Source organism: Perissodus microlepis, chromosome 9 (genome assembly GCF_051167445.1).
Source record: "Perissodus microlepis isolate ML-2025 ecotype Zambia chromosome 9, ASM5116744v1, whole genome shotgun sequence".
NCBI lineage: Eukaryota > Metazoa > Chordata > Actinopteri > Cichliformes > Cichlidae > Perissodus > Perissodus microlepis.
Window position 1 is genome coordinate 16,596,192 of NC_140469.1, and position 15,697 is coordinate 16,611,888.

General features: G+C 41.3%; 2 protein-coding genes across 2 annotated transcripts in view; one reads left to right on the plus strand and one right to left on the minus strand.

The window, feature by feature from the left end:
- Positions 1-14,591, plus strand: part of LOC146380292 (uncharacterized) — a 59,953-nt gene extending 45,362 nt beyond the window's left edge. The window contains exon 7 of the mRNA XM_084939271.1: positions 14,161-14,591. Within this exon, the coding sequence (XP_084795397.1) occupies positions 14,161-14,235 (75 nt within the window). The 3' untranslated portion in view covers positions 14,236-14,591. The remainder of the gene's footprint in view (positions 1-14,160) is intronic.
- bhlhe22 (basic helix-loop-helix family, member e22) lies at positions 8,425-10,087 on the minus strand. The gene has a single exon (XM_084939270.1). It carries the CDS (start codon positions 9,815-9,817, stop codon positions 9,011-9,013), a length of 807 nt encoding a protein of 268 aa, XP_084795396.1. The 5' UTR covers positions 9,818-10,087; the 3' UTR covers positions 8,425-9,010.
- Positions 14,592-15,697: the final 1,106 nt, after the last annotated feature.

Genomic DNA, 15,697 nt, shown 5'->3' on the forward strand with positions numbered 1-15,697 from the left:
ATGTCCTAACATCTTTTAATTAGCATTCTGGAAATCTAATCAATGTAATAACTCAGATTAATCTCCCCTTTTGCACTTATTTTCTCACACTCTTTTATTTCAGGAGGTTCTTGGCTCGAAGGCTCAAAGGCTGAGAGATTGCGGTCTGTTTTCTGAAGCTGCCAGGTGTGTGACATGAGAGTTGAGGAGACCTTGAAGTTTTTATATTTGAAGGGCGAACAGGATCATTTCATGGATTTGACTGAATTTATTGGGCTTTGATCAAACAAATTACACTTAAATTGCAAACTAGACCTCTCAAATGTAAATACAGATTGTTTTAAATGTATGTTTCTCTCCATGTAAGGCTTGCAGTACTTTGGAAGGACATGAAAAGATTTAAATACCTGGTAGTGACAGATGTTGACAGTGGGCCATGAGTTTTTCCTCTAAATGTGCTGTAAAGCTTTCACTCCCCAGCCAGGCTCTGTGCTGTGATACGAAGTGAAAGCCAAGGCGGAGTTTGGCACTGGACGGCCATTTTGTGTCTGGTCTGATGCATGGTTTCACTGGGTGTCACTTTGGCTTCATATCACAGTCAGTGGTGGCGGCGAGCAAAGCTGCAGGTCTCATTAGAGCATGTTTACTGCTACAGTTGCAGGGAGTGCAGGAAAATAAAAAAAAAAAAGCAAAACAGGGAAGAGTTTAAATGTTTATGAATGAAAATTCAGGTCCTGGATTATTAAATGATAATGTTGCTTTTAAAAGTGTAACACCTTAAAAATGAACACAAGAATCCATTTCGTCTGGCCGTAATAAAGTAAAGGACAACTGCATTTAGGCCATTGTGACTGGCATCCAAGTAGGAGAAGTCCAGTGTCTGACAGCCCGGTACTCACACACCTTTGTGTACAGTAAAGCACCGTTTCTATGCCAGGTATCCAGGGCAGACATTTTGGCGCAGCTTTGACCATACAGACAAAGACGCCAGGGTGTGATGGGACACAGACCTGCCATTTCCCAGCAGCACTGGCATGCCTCTCACTGCAGAATGATGAATGGTTGCACACGCATGTTGCACATTTTCCCATGCTCCCTTATAACACATACACGCTCGATCACATGCACACTTGCAAAAGCCCCATAACAGCCCTCCTGGTCAAGTCAACGAGGCATTGCATCACACACATACACACTCTCTCTCTCTCTCTCACACATACATATAGATGCACACACATGCAGACAGGCATCCTCACTGTAGTGCTGCAATATTCAGCGCCAGGTGTAGGAGGAAGGGGGAATAAGGTTGTGTTTATTAGCAGCTCCCTTGGTGTTCTCTAAATTGCCTTGTTTGCTCGGCACAAGCACACAAACAGATGCTGTCCTCTCTGCTCTGGGTAATTCTTGGGGGGTCTCTGGGTACTTACTGAAAGGCCTACCCGTACCACACAAGCAGTCTCGTATGTTGTGATGCATACGGTTCCTGCATGCAAACACACACACGTCAGACCAGTTGATATTAAAACAAACAAACAAAAAAAAAAACTACACATTTGTGTGGTAATTTTTGCACTGACATTCAGAAGTACAGTTTGATTTGTGCAAACAAGAAGACATTGTCTCTCCGGATAAGTAATTGCAGTATCGCCGTATAAGCAAATCTCTCTCTGTGCCTAACCTCGCAGTGGCACAATTTCACTCTTATTAAGAAAATCTGCATTTAGGAGGGACCAATGCTATCAGTCGAAATTAATCTGCTTTGACTGATCCTTAATGTGACCACAGTCATCGAGTAATTATTGTCTGGATGGCTGTGCACCAGGCTCATAACCGCCATCCTCCTTCTCCTCCTCCTGCCCCCCACAAAAGGGGCTAGCCTTGGTGTGTGAATCCCTCAGCAGCGGGCTGGTTACAGTGGGTACGGCAGGCATGTCATTAAGCGCTTGATCAGTGAGTCGTGATTAGCCTGCCCTGTATTATTGTGATTAACGTCTATCCAGCGGACGACTGTCCCGTTGTCACCAGTGATACCATCTGAGATCCTGAGATTCTGGGGTGAAGGCCAGTGTAGGAACCTGGTAGTGTGGATACATAAATCTGCTCGCTTCAATGAAGGCTGCTCCTCTTAAATGCGCACACACACCAAAAAAAAAAAAAAACAACAAAAAACCCCACACACACCCTGTCAGTCACGAAAACGAATGCATTTAACGAGTGCAGCACTCTCTCCCCGTGCAGCTATGTTTTGTCTGTGTGTCTTCTCTGATTAGTTAACCCACTACCTCTTGTGCAGCTTGCATGCTCTATAGCATTTCCATCAGGCCACATGCCTTTTGTCTGCGTGCGCGCTGAAAGACAAAAACCTCCTCTTCCTATTGTGCTCCATTTCTCTCTTTCATCTCGCACTTCCTCGACCAACAAAGTCGATTTGACCACGGCTGATTATTGTAACGAAGGCAGTCCGAGAGAATATGCACATTCTCACTGTACGTCAGATTCGATCACAGCAAGGGGGGGAAGCCTCGCACTGACCCACGTCTCTTCCCCTCATACAACTGGCTGCTTACACAGAGGGAGCTTTTGAGAACAGGCGTTGTGGACTAAACTGCAATTGAAGTCTCACTTATGCGGCGCTAAGGACACGGAAAGACAGTGGGAGGAAATTGTTTTAAATTAGGAATTGATATAAGAATGTGGCAAAAAGAAAAAGAAGAGGAAAACTAGTGCTAAACTGTGCCACACGAGAAACGGAGATCAGACTACTTCTCTTTTTGTGCATTTTAAAAGCAGCTAAATATATAAATACTTAATATAGTTCAGATGTATTCCCTGTAGCTTGGATTTCATGTTTTTTTTTTTCTTTTTATTCCCAAAAGTTTCATTGAGCTTTTTCTTCACGAGCCCCTGTATGCGTGTTTCATTTCTTTGTAATTACTCACCTAAACCCAGACCCTCTTCTCGTGGCTCTTGTGCATCCGCGGGTGGAAAAGAGTCAGTTTTGATTACAAAGTAAATGCTGCGGCATCAGACAGGGGGGTTACATGCTGATATGCATTCTATCAGGATGATTTATGCAAATTATGCACATTATTCCCGCAGGAATCTCTCTTCTGAAAGTGCCAGGATAAATTGCCGGAAATTAGCCATAAAATTCACTGTGCAGGGAGTGTGAGGTGAAGGCCGCCAAGGAGCCAAGGACATTGGGCCGCCATGGTTACGCTTGGCCTGGCCTGCCTCCCCCATGCTTGGCATTCATGGCTGTTAAAGACCTCTGCTCAGACAGATATACTGAAGCCTGGAGTGGCACTCAGCACATCAGGAAGATCAGCCAAGCAAGTGTTACACTAACGGCGGGGTTTCATGCTCTAGTAACATGACAGATTTTTCAAAGGGAGGGAACGAGATTGTTGGTTTATTCTTCCCACGTTTTAGGCCGAAACCCACTTTGTAAATTCTTCTGTGTTCCTAGAAAGTGGCAGCGTGTTATCATTGAGTAGCTGGCCTCAGATCCAGTCACCATTTGAACTGTTTTATGACTGAATTTATGCCTTTGTTTGCTATATAGCTGACCTTGCTCATAGTGCATCCTAATCTTCAGATTACACTCTAATCAGAAACCTGTTCAGCAATCAGGTGATAAATCGTTGTAGGAACGGCACATAAATAGGTGGCTGTCATTATCACAACACAGAATTGAGGTTGTATCAGGCAATGTCTTCTTTATAGCGCTACACACCTCCCTATTGGTCAGGCCTTTCATTTGTCTCGTGATCGGCGTGTGTATGGGAGGGAAACAAAGAAAAAGTGTGTGTGTATATTAAATGAGAAGCGAGTGACTCTCGGTGTTATTGTGTCATCCTCGTGTCTTTATTTCAGTGTGAAAGCCAGAGTTAATGAATATGAGAAAATGGAGATGAAATCCACCTCGCTTTGGCTTTAATGAACCCTGAGAGGGTCACGATCTGCATATTGAGCAGGACGAGCAGGATCTGTCTCTCTCACAGGTGAAGTACACAAAAACCACTGCAGTTTCACGTTTTAGTTTAAATCCTTTCCTCTGTTTAAAGTTTGCATCGACGTGGCTGAGTGCAGCCGAGCGTGGTGCTGTTAACATGATCCAGAGCGGCCGCTCGGGTCACTGTGAGTTCTCCATCCGCTCTAATCAAGCACATTATCTCGATGTTAAGGTCACATAAATGGAAAGTTCACAGCTGTCGGGGAAGCTTTGACCACTGCGCCACCGGAAGTTAGTTTTTGACGTTAAAACGGTCGCGTAATCTGTAAATTCAATGAAAAATAAATTGCGTTTCTTTTATTCTTTTATCAAGACGTGTGGATAACAAGTCATTTCTTAATAAAATCAACACTCGCATGGAAAACACACCAAAGCTCAAAGTTTATTTCAGGCAACGGCCCCATAAAACGGCATCAAATCGAGTGAATTGCCTCCCAACGGCGTTCATAATTTGATTTATTTGGCACAAATATTTGAACAATGAACGCACTTCACTTCATCGCCTGTTCTTGTTTGTTCAAACCACAGAGTAAATTGTTTTTTGTCTTCTTTTTTTTCTTCTGGAATAAACAACCTGTACAGCAACAAAGAGCCAGTGCTGTCCACAACAACAACACGGCCACCACCAAATTACTGTGCTCAGCCATGACACAGTTTAATCCCAGCGGAATAAAAGAACATCAGATTACGGCAGAAAGACAGAGCCATCGGTAAACAGGGATTAGGAGATTGGGGCTTTAATCTGATTAATATGGAGGCAGTTGGAATATTAGAGATGTTACTCAACTGTTGTATTCCAGATGAGGGGATAATCACACTTTGCTACGTCATTTATTGTGCCCTGTTAGAACTTTCAGAGCTAAACGAGCTGCCATATGTTTACCTGACCTCGAGGCTGCCTCCGAGATAAAAACATTTGCGATGTAATGAATTAGGAGCTCGTTAGGTGAGTGGGAAAACAGTTAGAAATATGCAGGAAATACTGAATGTTATTGCAGCGAAAGTGGTCTAAGTCGGCGTCAGTATTCTTTATATTTACAGATATAAAGCAGCTCAGAGTTACAACAAAGCATCTCTAAATAAAAACCTTTATTACAGTTAAACAGCTCCTTCAAGCATCAGTGTTTAAGTATTATAATAGGGATCGTTTCTGTTTTGAAAGGAAAGGCTTAGTTATAGCATTAATCTGTAAGATCCACACCTGGTCTTGTTCAGGGCAACCTTAAATCAAATGTGGTGTTTATCTTCCTTCACACAAAGAATGAGTAGATGGATTTTGACTTTTTTTTTAGCTCCTTAAAACAACCCTATTTGTGTTTTAAAGGTGGTAAACATGTATTTAATTGTTGTAAAGATTTGGAAATATTCAGCAAGTTTGGACGGTTTATCCTAAAAACTGCATTCAGTATTCCTTGTCTAATAAGCAAAGTTTCTAATAAAAGTGCTATTGGAAAGATTTGTAGCTGAAGTTCAGAAAAAGCTCAAGTAAATTTCTCGAATGTGATAATGGGCTCATCTACGAAGACTAGCTTCATATATCGGCCCTACAGTGCATCTGATAATGACGGTTTCACTGTTAAGAAGTTCAAATTTGTACTACTCAATATAATCAGTTTACCTCTTTAGCTCCACAGTTCTATTAGCCGGCATTGCGTGCACCAACAACATTATGCATTGCTATCAGTGGCCTGACAAAAATGAAGTACCGCCCAGCAGTTGATTTGGTGCCTCAACCAGTGCAGCACATATATCTTTATACACAGCGTGTGACACAGCATGGATGAATCCATTGTCAGAGTTTTGCCAGCTACTGATATGAAGGAGACATTTCAATTTGGCGTACTTATGTATATTTTTAATGTTTATCATCTTTAGCATACACAGCAGTTGCGTTATGAACGAGCGCCCTGCTGCCCACTGATATGGCAAATTGGACATTTTATAGTTTATGAAAGGGGTGGTTTTTTTTGTTATCTTCCAGTTTTATTCGTCAGTCCCGATTCCCACTGTAAATGCTTTAAAGACAGATGCAGCTTTATTAGGCTTGTGGATAAAAGCGATGTTCCCTATTATGACTTGGTTGGTGGCCACTTTAAAAAAAATGGATAAAAAAAGAAGAAGCTTGAAATCCTCCCATTTTTTCTGTTTTCATGAGGCATCTTGGGACTCTATCACTGCCCGGCCCAGTTTAACATTTCAGGCACCCTTGTGTGTACATGACATTTCACCTACTTGGAAAAATGGCTGAAATACCAAGTATCTAGCAGCTCCCTTATCAAGAGGATCATGGAGGCTTTCGATTATTCAGTTTCTTACTTTTTCTTAAACACACCTGCTCCTCGTGTTTGCTCTAAAATTGTCCTCTGCCTTTACATTGATATTTTTATGCTGTTGTCTGTTTTCCTTTGGATGTTGTGTTCTGTTTTATGCACCCATATGGCTCTGTCTCATCCCTTGGGAATCTCCTCTTATGGGCTAATGTGAATATTAGTATGGGTTAAATGCTCCACTCATTTATGCATTAATGCATATTGCATAATTAAAATTTTTGTGAAGTCTCATTTTCAAACAGCAGCAGGGGGAGAAAAAAAAGCCTCATCTCTGTGTTCAAACTACAGTAAATAAATAAATAAAAGCTTAAATCCTGTAACGTGAGTTGCTGACAGGATTTTCACTCCAGAGCTGTTTTGATGTCTCCTGATTATTTCCAGTCTTGATTAAGGGCTCTTCTGTGAAGATTCAAGGCATTCAGGGGTGTGATGGGATTAAATGGGACACTGTAATGACCCTGTTGTCAGAATGGCTCATCATACAGACACAAAGCTTAGATCGGAGACTAGTAAAAAAAAATAAAATAAAATAAAAAAAATCAGAAACCAGTATTGTTAACACATTTTCATATTTGTTTGCTTCTATGTGGAAAAATGAGATAAAGATGCAGGCTTTTGGTTAAAATTATTAGGATAAAACATTGATCATGTTACATTTAAAGAGAGGTTTTTGGTGTATGGCTCTGCAAGCTTGAAGCTTGTTTGAGGATTTCAAATGAAAGCTGTGCCTAAAATATCACAGTATCCATCTACAACAGAAACATTTATTGGCAAGACGTTTGCTGTATTGAATTTAGTTGATTGTATTAAAAAGTTCGGGGAAATCTGTGGTGCGAAATGATCGGTGCTAATTCATGGTCTGAAATGTGAAGTCTGTGGCCTCTGTCCATGGTGCTGAAGCTTTCACGATATTTACCCTGACTTTTAGGGGGGGGATCGTGGAGATTTGATGCTAGATTGGCTTTACTGTTTCAAAAGCATTTCTTTATCAAATTGTTTTCGATGTGGACAGTGAAGTGAGGGGGACGAAGCTTGAGTCGATCGCGGAGCAGCTGATGGTTGCGTTCTAAGTAAAGACACCAAATTGCGGCAATGAAACAGAGTCCTAATTACATTTCTTAATCACAGTGTGGAGGTCTAATTGCCTTAACGATCTGTTTGATTATGCGAGGCCAGGTATTACTGCCGACAGTTTTCATACACACTTGTTTTCGCATTATCATATTATTACACACAGGCGTGGAAATTGTCTCAACATCCACAGTAAAGGTCATCAGAGTGTGTGGGGTTTTTTTTTTTTGGGGGGGGGTTTGTTGTCTTTCTTTCTTTTCCCTTTTCTTTTAGTCCGTGGAGCACAAACATCTTAATGTTGCCCTGAAGCTACGTTCGCCCACCCACGTCTGGCCTTCGTTCCCAAGACTTAAGACAAGAAAAGTTACCGGTTTTGATGGAGCAGAAAATTGTTGAGCATTATTTTCCCCTCTCTGCTTGACACCTGGTGAGAATGCAGAGACTGACAAATGAGAGCCGCATCGCTCCTAGAACAGAGAGGCTCTAAAGTTATCCTTTTTTAAAAAAAAATTAAATCCCCCTCCCCCCCCAAAAAAATAAAAATCAACAAGAACAATTAACAGTTAAAGGCAGCTCGCTCTGATTCCACGTGCGCTACACTTCACATGAATAATCAGATTTTCTTTTTCTGTTGTTCAAAATATTTTAATAAAGCTTTTCAACACTGAAATACATACAAACGGCCCTCCTCTGCTCTTATAATAACTAAGGTATCTACAATAATCCACAGCCCGACCTGACAACGCGAATAATCTGAAGACCTCAATCGTCATGTTTCAAAATAAAACAAAAATACAAGAAAAAGAGAGACGACAATGTGCAATGCAAGCATAAAATATCCATCATAGATATTCAAATGAATAAATTACAAAAGCACATCGAAACACGTGATAAGCTTCAATTCAGGATTTTAACAAAAAGAAATCTGGATGTTTATTATATGACAGTGCCCCCTCACCCCCCAAAAAGAATTGCAATAGGCGTGCGCAACGATTAACAAGTGTCTAAAATTAGCACATAAACATCTGACTGATTCAACCTCTTAACTCGCTGTTTCGTTTGACTTTCCTTGCTCATAGCATTCCACTTGCTCAGCAGAAAAACTTCGTGAAAGCAGGCCTTAAACCAAAAAAAAGAGGAAAAGTCTCTGACTTGAATGGAAAGAAAACCGTGAATAAATGAGAAAGCAGCAGAGAGTGAGTGTGGACTACCGCTTCGACAAGATGTCCATCTACTCAAGTGGAAAGAGTCGCAAGTTGTCAGGTCACCCAAATTTCCAAAAGTGTCCATCACAGAGCAAGTGATCAACAACTCACTCAAATCAACACTTGCAGCCATTCTCACAGGCCCTACTGTACGTCTGTTTGGTCTTCACAGTCATTCATACCAGCACTTTAAGGATGATTTATATTCACAATCAAGTAATGTTTGAACAAAAAAAAGCGCATTTTAATGCATTTAGTAAATATCATAAAAGTATTCGTCGCCATTACTTTTTCTTTTTTTTTCCTTTTTTGTCTCTAGCCTACTGACTTCACTGGTTTTCCTCTCCAAAAGTGTCCTTAAAAGTGGGTTCTTCTTTCTCGTGTGCTTCTCGGAGTCTTTGTCAGGCGCGTTAAGGCTTGTCAGTGCACTGTTTGCAGAGGCTGGAAGTGGCATTGTTGAACAGGGCACATTTATCGGGGCAGGAGGACCCGGCCACTCCGGTGGGGAAGGGGTATCCACCCGGTTGGTCGTACGCGCCCAAGCCGGGAGCTGCGAGGGCAGTGGTGGCCGGTATGGAAGCGGCAGAAATGGCTTGGCCCTGGTTGAGATACATCACTAGCCTCCTCATCTCTTCCAGCGCCTGTGACTGCATGAGGATGTAGTTTTTGGCGAGCAGCAAAGTGGCAATTTTGGAGAGTTTCCGCACTGACGGGCTGTGCGCGTAGGGGATGACCGCTCTGAGCTCATCCAGCGCGTCGTTCAGATCGTGCATCCGTCGTCTTTCTCTGGCATTGATGTTTAGCCTCAGTATTTTCTGCTCTTTGGTTTTCTTACCTCCTTCAGCTTTCCCTGCGCTCACCGTCCGCCCATCGCTGAGGAGGACCATGTCACACCTGCCGTCGCTGTCATCGTCGGGACTCTGCTCACCTCCACTGCTCTCCGCTGCCGAGGTCCTGTTGGCGCTCTCTCCGTACTTTACGCACAAAGATCCCGTCGGCAGACCCAGCGTCCCCCCTCTGCCTCCTGCCAATCCTCCCGGTTGAATCGGGTCTGGCTCGGCCTGGTCAAAGCAGCTGATTGGTGACTGGCGGTCTCTGGCTGGTAGTTCGATGCCGGCCGACGATCTGAAAGGGTCCATTTTTTTAGTGGACACGGCGCTCAGAGTTTTGTGAAAAATGTCCCCTGCGCCGACGTTCAAGTTCATCCTCCTGTCCATAGCCTCGTGGATTCCGCGTCGTTGCAGGCTATGGTCTCTTCGGGAAACTCTTGACGCACGTCTCAGAGTTTCTTCCTCTGTTTGTCCTTCACGAGTTTAGTTGTGTGTCAGTGGTGAAGTTGCAGGCTCGCTCCACTTGTCAGCTGAGGTGTAGAGACGAGGAGGAGCCTCACGTAATAAGAGCCACTCTCTCCTGCCTCTCTCCCTTTCTGTGTCTGATTCACCTTCACCGGATCTCCACGATAACCCTGGTTACGCACAAGACGCTTCGGTCCTTTTTACATCATTATCTCGAGGCGGGTTATTAAAAAGGATTCGCCTATTGGGATACAGACACCCTCTCCCCCTGGCACTCACCACCCAATCACGTTAACGTTTTAATTATTGGTATTTAAAGGATGGCAAACAAAGCAGCATGCGCTCTGTCTCTCTTCTGTAATACGCTTTGGGTTCAAGATCTTTATAGCGTGTTTGCAAAGATCCCCCCGATCATAAAATAGCCCGCTTCACTGATTTGGTTACGAGACATCAGTTTGTGTCCTTTTCAAGAGTCGCAAATTAACCAACGTCTATAATCTTAAAGCTGTTTTAGCTCAGAGAGGAGATAATTTCGCTGATCTCTTACTGCTTTATTCAAATCAAAAGATATTGGCATAGTGTTTTAATTCATTAATTTTTGTTGCTTTTTCGATTGTTCGCCCACTTAAGTTTAATTGTATCATAATAAGGCAGAAGATGCAGCAGGTATTCATCAGACCATCTAAGATTGAAACGTTATCTTTTTTGTTGTTTTAAATTTTCAGGCCTTACTGTAAAGCAAATGTACTCCAGAGCAACACGAACCTTTTCATTTCACTGTTGTAGCGTTTATCTCACGTTGTGTCAGATTTCCCATGATAGATCTGCGGGCTTGCCGAGCTGTACCCGTGCTCATACTGCCATCTTGTGGATGGTATAGTGCAGTACAACCACACTGGAAAGTCAAACGTCATAGGTTTTATTCAGATGGAGCCCACGACCCCCTTTAGCATTTAAATCACGTGATTTCCTGCTTTAAAAATCCTGATTTTTAACATTTGAATCTGCATTTCAAGACTTCAGATTGTAGTGCAGGGTTAAGGTTTTATAGTGGTGAAATAATGAGATAAAGAACGTTCCTTTCAAGCACCGAAGCAACCAAAATAAATTATGGGCTTGATTATAAACACAAAAGAAACAAGGAGATGCACACTGTTAAAGAAACATACTAGATATAACGTTTAAACTTTTAAAAAGTTGCTTCAATGTTTGTTTGTTTTTTTCCTGCAAGTGAAGATTAATTGTTTACCATTTAGAAACAATTTAGACTAAGATGTCTGTAATCTGTTAATAGTTGCTTGGCAATATTACTTCTGATTGGGCCTGAGACTTATGTTTAGAGAGAATAACTGATCCTGTGAACCTTTGTCAACATGTTTGGAAGATATTAACTGACTGGGAGGAAGGGTCTAATCAAATTCACTGCTTTGCATGACTTCCAGCCCATTGAAAGTTTGATCTTAAATTGCACTTTGGTGAGTAATGTGGTTTAAAAGAGGTAACTGCAGGGTTATGGTGGGCTGGAGCTCAGCGTAGAGCTCCATAGTTTATATCTGAGCTAGGTTTCATTGCAGAGGGCACAGGCCTGAACTCCACAGGTGAAACTTAAGTTCATTGTAGCTCAGAGAAGCTCACAATGCAGCATGCAGCCTTCTCACAGACATTTCAGCTGCTAACAGTAATTTCTGTAATTACTCTCCACAAGAACCCATTCGTAGGCGCTCGTTTCAAAGCTTTAAAGGACACACTCTTCCCCCTTCTTCTATCCAAGTAACCATGGTTATTTACCATGGCATGTCTGCTGCACACATTAAAGGTACCTTTAGCAGTGATTAGAGCTGACCACTGCTTTCAAACCGCAGTGAATGTGCCTTAATTCTTTTCGCCCTCTGGTTTGGTTTCTTGGCAGCTAAATATCAGTGGAAAAGTCTGTTCAGTGAGTCACCCACTGAAGATATTCCAGAAAGTCGTCTTGTTTTGAAATCATGTTTTTCCATTAGTGACATGGAGAGAAATGGAGTCAGAGAGTAGAAACATTTGAGATATTTTAATGTAAATAGTTGCAATGCCATTCTTCCCTGTTTTATTTCTTAGCTAGTCTGTAAAATCCATTTGCAGTCATGACTTCAAAAACAGTCTGAAGAGCGTCTTAGCAAGTTCTCAGTTAACAGATACTGTGTTGACAGTATCTGGTCATATGTAAAATGATTCATTACAAAGTATTTTTGATAAATTTACTGGGATTTGTAGCTAGATCCTCAGAGTTAGAAACATTTATAGTAAAAGAATTAAATATTGGTCTCCATGTTTAAAGTAGACTCTAATTTTAATGTTAAGATGTATTTTGTTCTCTAAAAATGACATAGTTTGGCCTTTGTTGTGTTCATATCTTTCATATAAGTACTACTAAATCTCCCTTTAGTTACTGTAAAGAATTGTACAAACTGGTAATTAAAGTCAGAATCCTCTCTTTGCAACAGCATCACAAGCGCTGAAATTGGACGCTTTGTTCCACACGTTCAAGGTCAACGTTTTAGCTCTTTCCTAACATATTTTAATTTGCTTATGTCTCTCTTGGGGGGGAAATAGTTGGGGAGTTATGATCTAAGAAGCGGCAAAGACAGTCACTTTATTCTGAGATGGCAAGAGAACACCTTCATGGCCAATCAGGTCCGGCTAATGAGATAAGATGGGTGAGGACGGTGGCACAGCCATTACAGTCACAGTATGTCAGCACTTTGGTAATGAGGAGACCATGAAGGCAAAACTGTAGAAGAAAAGGATTTCTGCTGGGACAAAAGAGAAGTTTAGATGCTGAAAAGTAAAAACAAAAACACATAGACGGATTAAACTGACTCATTTTTCAAGCAGAGTTGTTAAGGAGAAGGGGGAGCCTTTCCAACGTAGTAATTATCATTTTTGCCTTATATTATTGTGAAATATCTTTGAGACTTGGACTGTTTCTCAGACAAAACTGTGCATTTGGAGCTTGTTGTAGGACTGCAACACTTGGAACTATTCCAGACATAAATCCACGTTTTATAATCCAGGCCAGACACATTATTTATAGAAGTATATCTATTTTTTTTTTGTTCTGCCATTGACACACTTTGACTCCATTAAATATAATTTGATTTGTTGCTTTTAGAAACAAACAAATACATTAACAAAATGCTCATAAATGATTTTTTTTTTTTTGCTTTTATCTCCTGAAATCACGTTTTTCTAAATGCAATTTACCAACACTCATAATATCATCTGTTTTCTCCTCTGTCCTCGTTTAAAAAGGTGTATTGGTGACTCTTCATGGAAGCTTCACTGCAGAATGATGCATGTTTTAGAATTTAACACATGCAGCTTGCTTTGGAGCAAGGTTATTATAGTTGACTAAAAACAAAGGTTATTAACTAAATATAAACTGAAAACTAAAACTACATGTCTGAAGGAACATTTTAGTTAACTAAATAAAAACTCTGCTTTTGAAAATAAATTAAAACTGAATTGACAAAGTGCTGGCAGCACGGTTGCCGTACAGCAAGAAGGTTCTGGTTCGTCTCCACCTTCCACCTTCGTGTGTGAAGTTTGCATGTTGTCCCTGTGATTGTATGAGTTCTCTTTGAGTATTTCCCACAGTCCAGTGTGAGTGTGAATGGTTGTTTGTCTCTCTGTGTTGCTGCGACATTTCCAGGGTTTACTTTTGTCCTATGGTAGCTGGGATGGGATCCCCCACCCACCTGCCCAGCCCACAACCCTGGATAAGCAAAAGAGAATGGATGGATAGATGGAATTTTTTTTTAACTTGAAAAACTAACAAAAGTCAAATAAAAACATGGAGGAAAAATCCTTAGGTTTTTGTTTGTTTGTTTTGTTTTAGAGCAAAACTTGCTTGATGAGGCATTGATGGACATGTTTATTTTTTTCATTCTTTTTTTTTTTAATCTGTGATGTTTTTGTTTTTTTTAATTGTGTTCTTATTTCTTTAAATTTACCCTTGTATTGCTGGAATTCCTGTTTGTTACAAGCCAAACAACACTGATCTATCTCTCCATTATTTCAATAATGGAAGAGCTCGTAGTGCCATTTTCAAGCTTTCCAACCACGCTGAGCTTTTTATGGAAATAATTAAAAAAAAAAAACAACAACAACAAAAAAAACGATATCATCCCAAAAAAATATCACTCAAAAGAGAGCCTGTTTATAAACATGCCTTCAGGGGATCTTTAAGAATTTGCTCTTTACTAAATCTTGTATGTGCTGTTTAACAGCATTTATCAACGTCCGCCACAAGAGGGCAGCGGAGTTCTTCTGACGTCCTGAGCAGCCCGTGCAGGAGGAGCTGAAGGCAAAGCAGGAGCATGATGAACATGCTTTATGGCAGCCTCATGGATTTCATTCAACTTTGAAGATTTTGGTTATCAGTAGAAACCAGACTCCAGGGCTGCTGAGTTCAGATATGAAATTTCAATTTTGTAATGTGGTTCTCTGCACTGAGACCCACCAGTGTACTAAATACATGACACGGCAGGCAGACTGCTCTTTTTTAATTCATGAGGCGACCGAGTTGCAGTTTCATTTGTAATGATATTAACCACCCGAGCAGGTGGATGTTAGAGCGGACTTCTTAAACTGTCAGTCCCCCTCCTTAACCACTCAGCTGATTTTAAACACTACAGCAACCGATCATGCGCACTGTGGAATCCGTTGACTGTACTTAGAGATTCAGTTTATGCTTACGCTGATCCAGATATGTTTCTCTGGAAGACTTAAAGGAAATAAACTGATGATTTGGTGAAATGACTTTTATGTGCTCCCCACCCCACTTTAGCCAGGCCCCGCTTATCCTTCTATCTACATGAAGCGCACAGACTCATGTCATTAATTAAGATCTGATTATTTTCTGTCGGTGTGTGCAACATGGAGCCAATCATCTGAAGGAAAAACAGAAATGCGTCCAGATAAATAAATAAATACTCTGACATAACTTGAGTCGTACTAAATGAAGCCCCACTGATCTTTAACTGTCCGGAAGAGAGAGTCTCCATTACGGTTTGATATTGCGTGCGGACGCCACCAGGCGACACACTAAGATCGAAGGATGTTATTTCATCCAGCGGAAATGCCACAAGACTCTCACAGTTAGTGGTCTGCATTCATCTGCTTGAGCCAATGATTTTGGTGAAGCACATTTTAAACACCTGATATTCGTTTAAAGTCCATGCGAGTGTTTAAGCCACACGCTCCACGGTCGTCCTCCTCATTTACATTCCGCAAAGGCACCACGCGTACTTATGGAAATTAATATGCAGATCCAATAAATCATGGTTTATTATCCTTGTCACGCGAGGCTTTATATGGTTTTTGTGGGGGGAGGGGGTTAGAACCTCTTTACTGTGATAATTGTCATTTGTACAAAATATTTTTTTTCCTCTAAGCAAGTTTTAGGGGGGAAATGGGTCGCTGATAAATTCGTGCGACGATGATTTGAAGTAAAAATGTGTGGGGATGTTTTTATGCTATTTTTAGAACCGAATGAGCTCAACGGTAATGCCAGCCGTCACTCCATTTGCAGATTTTCACGAATTTCCACACTTAGAATAAATTAATAAGTAAATATATGTACATAAAGAACATTTGAGGTGCCTGTAAAATGCAAGAATGTCGAAATTTCTTCTAACGCAGTTGCTTGCGTTTCTACGTCGAGGAGTCCGGACTGCATTCCTGCACTACAGAGAAGAAGTTGAGCCATTTCCGCTTTTCCACCGGCGGGCAAGTGAAACAAAAGGCTGATCGGTGGCGCGCAGA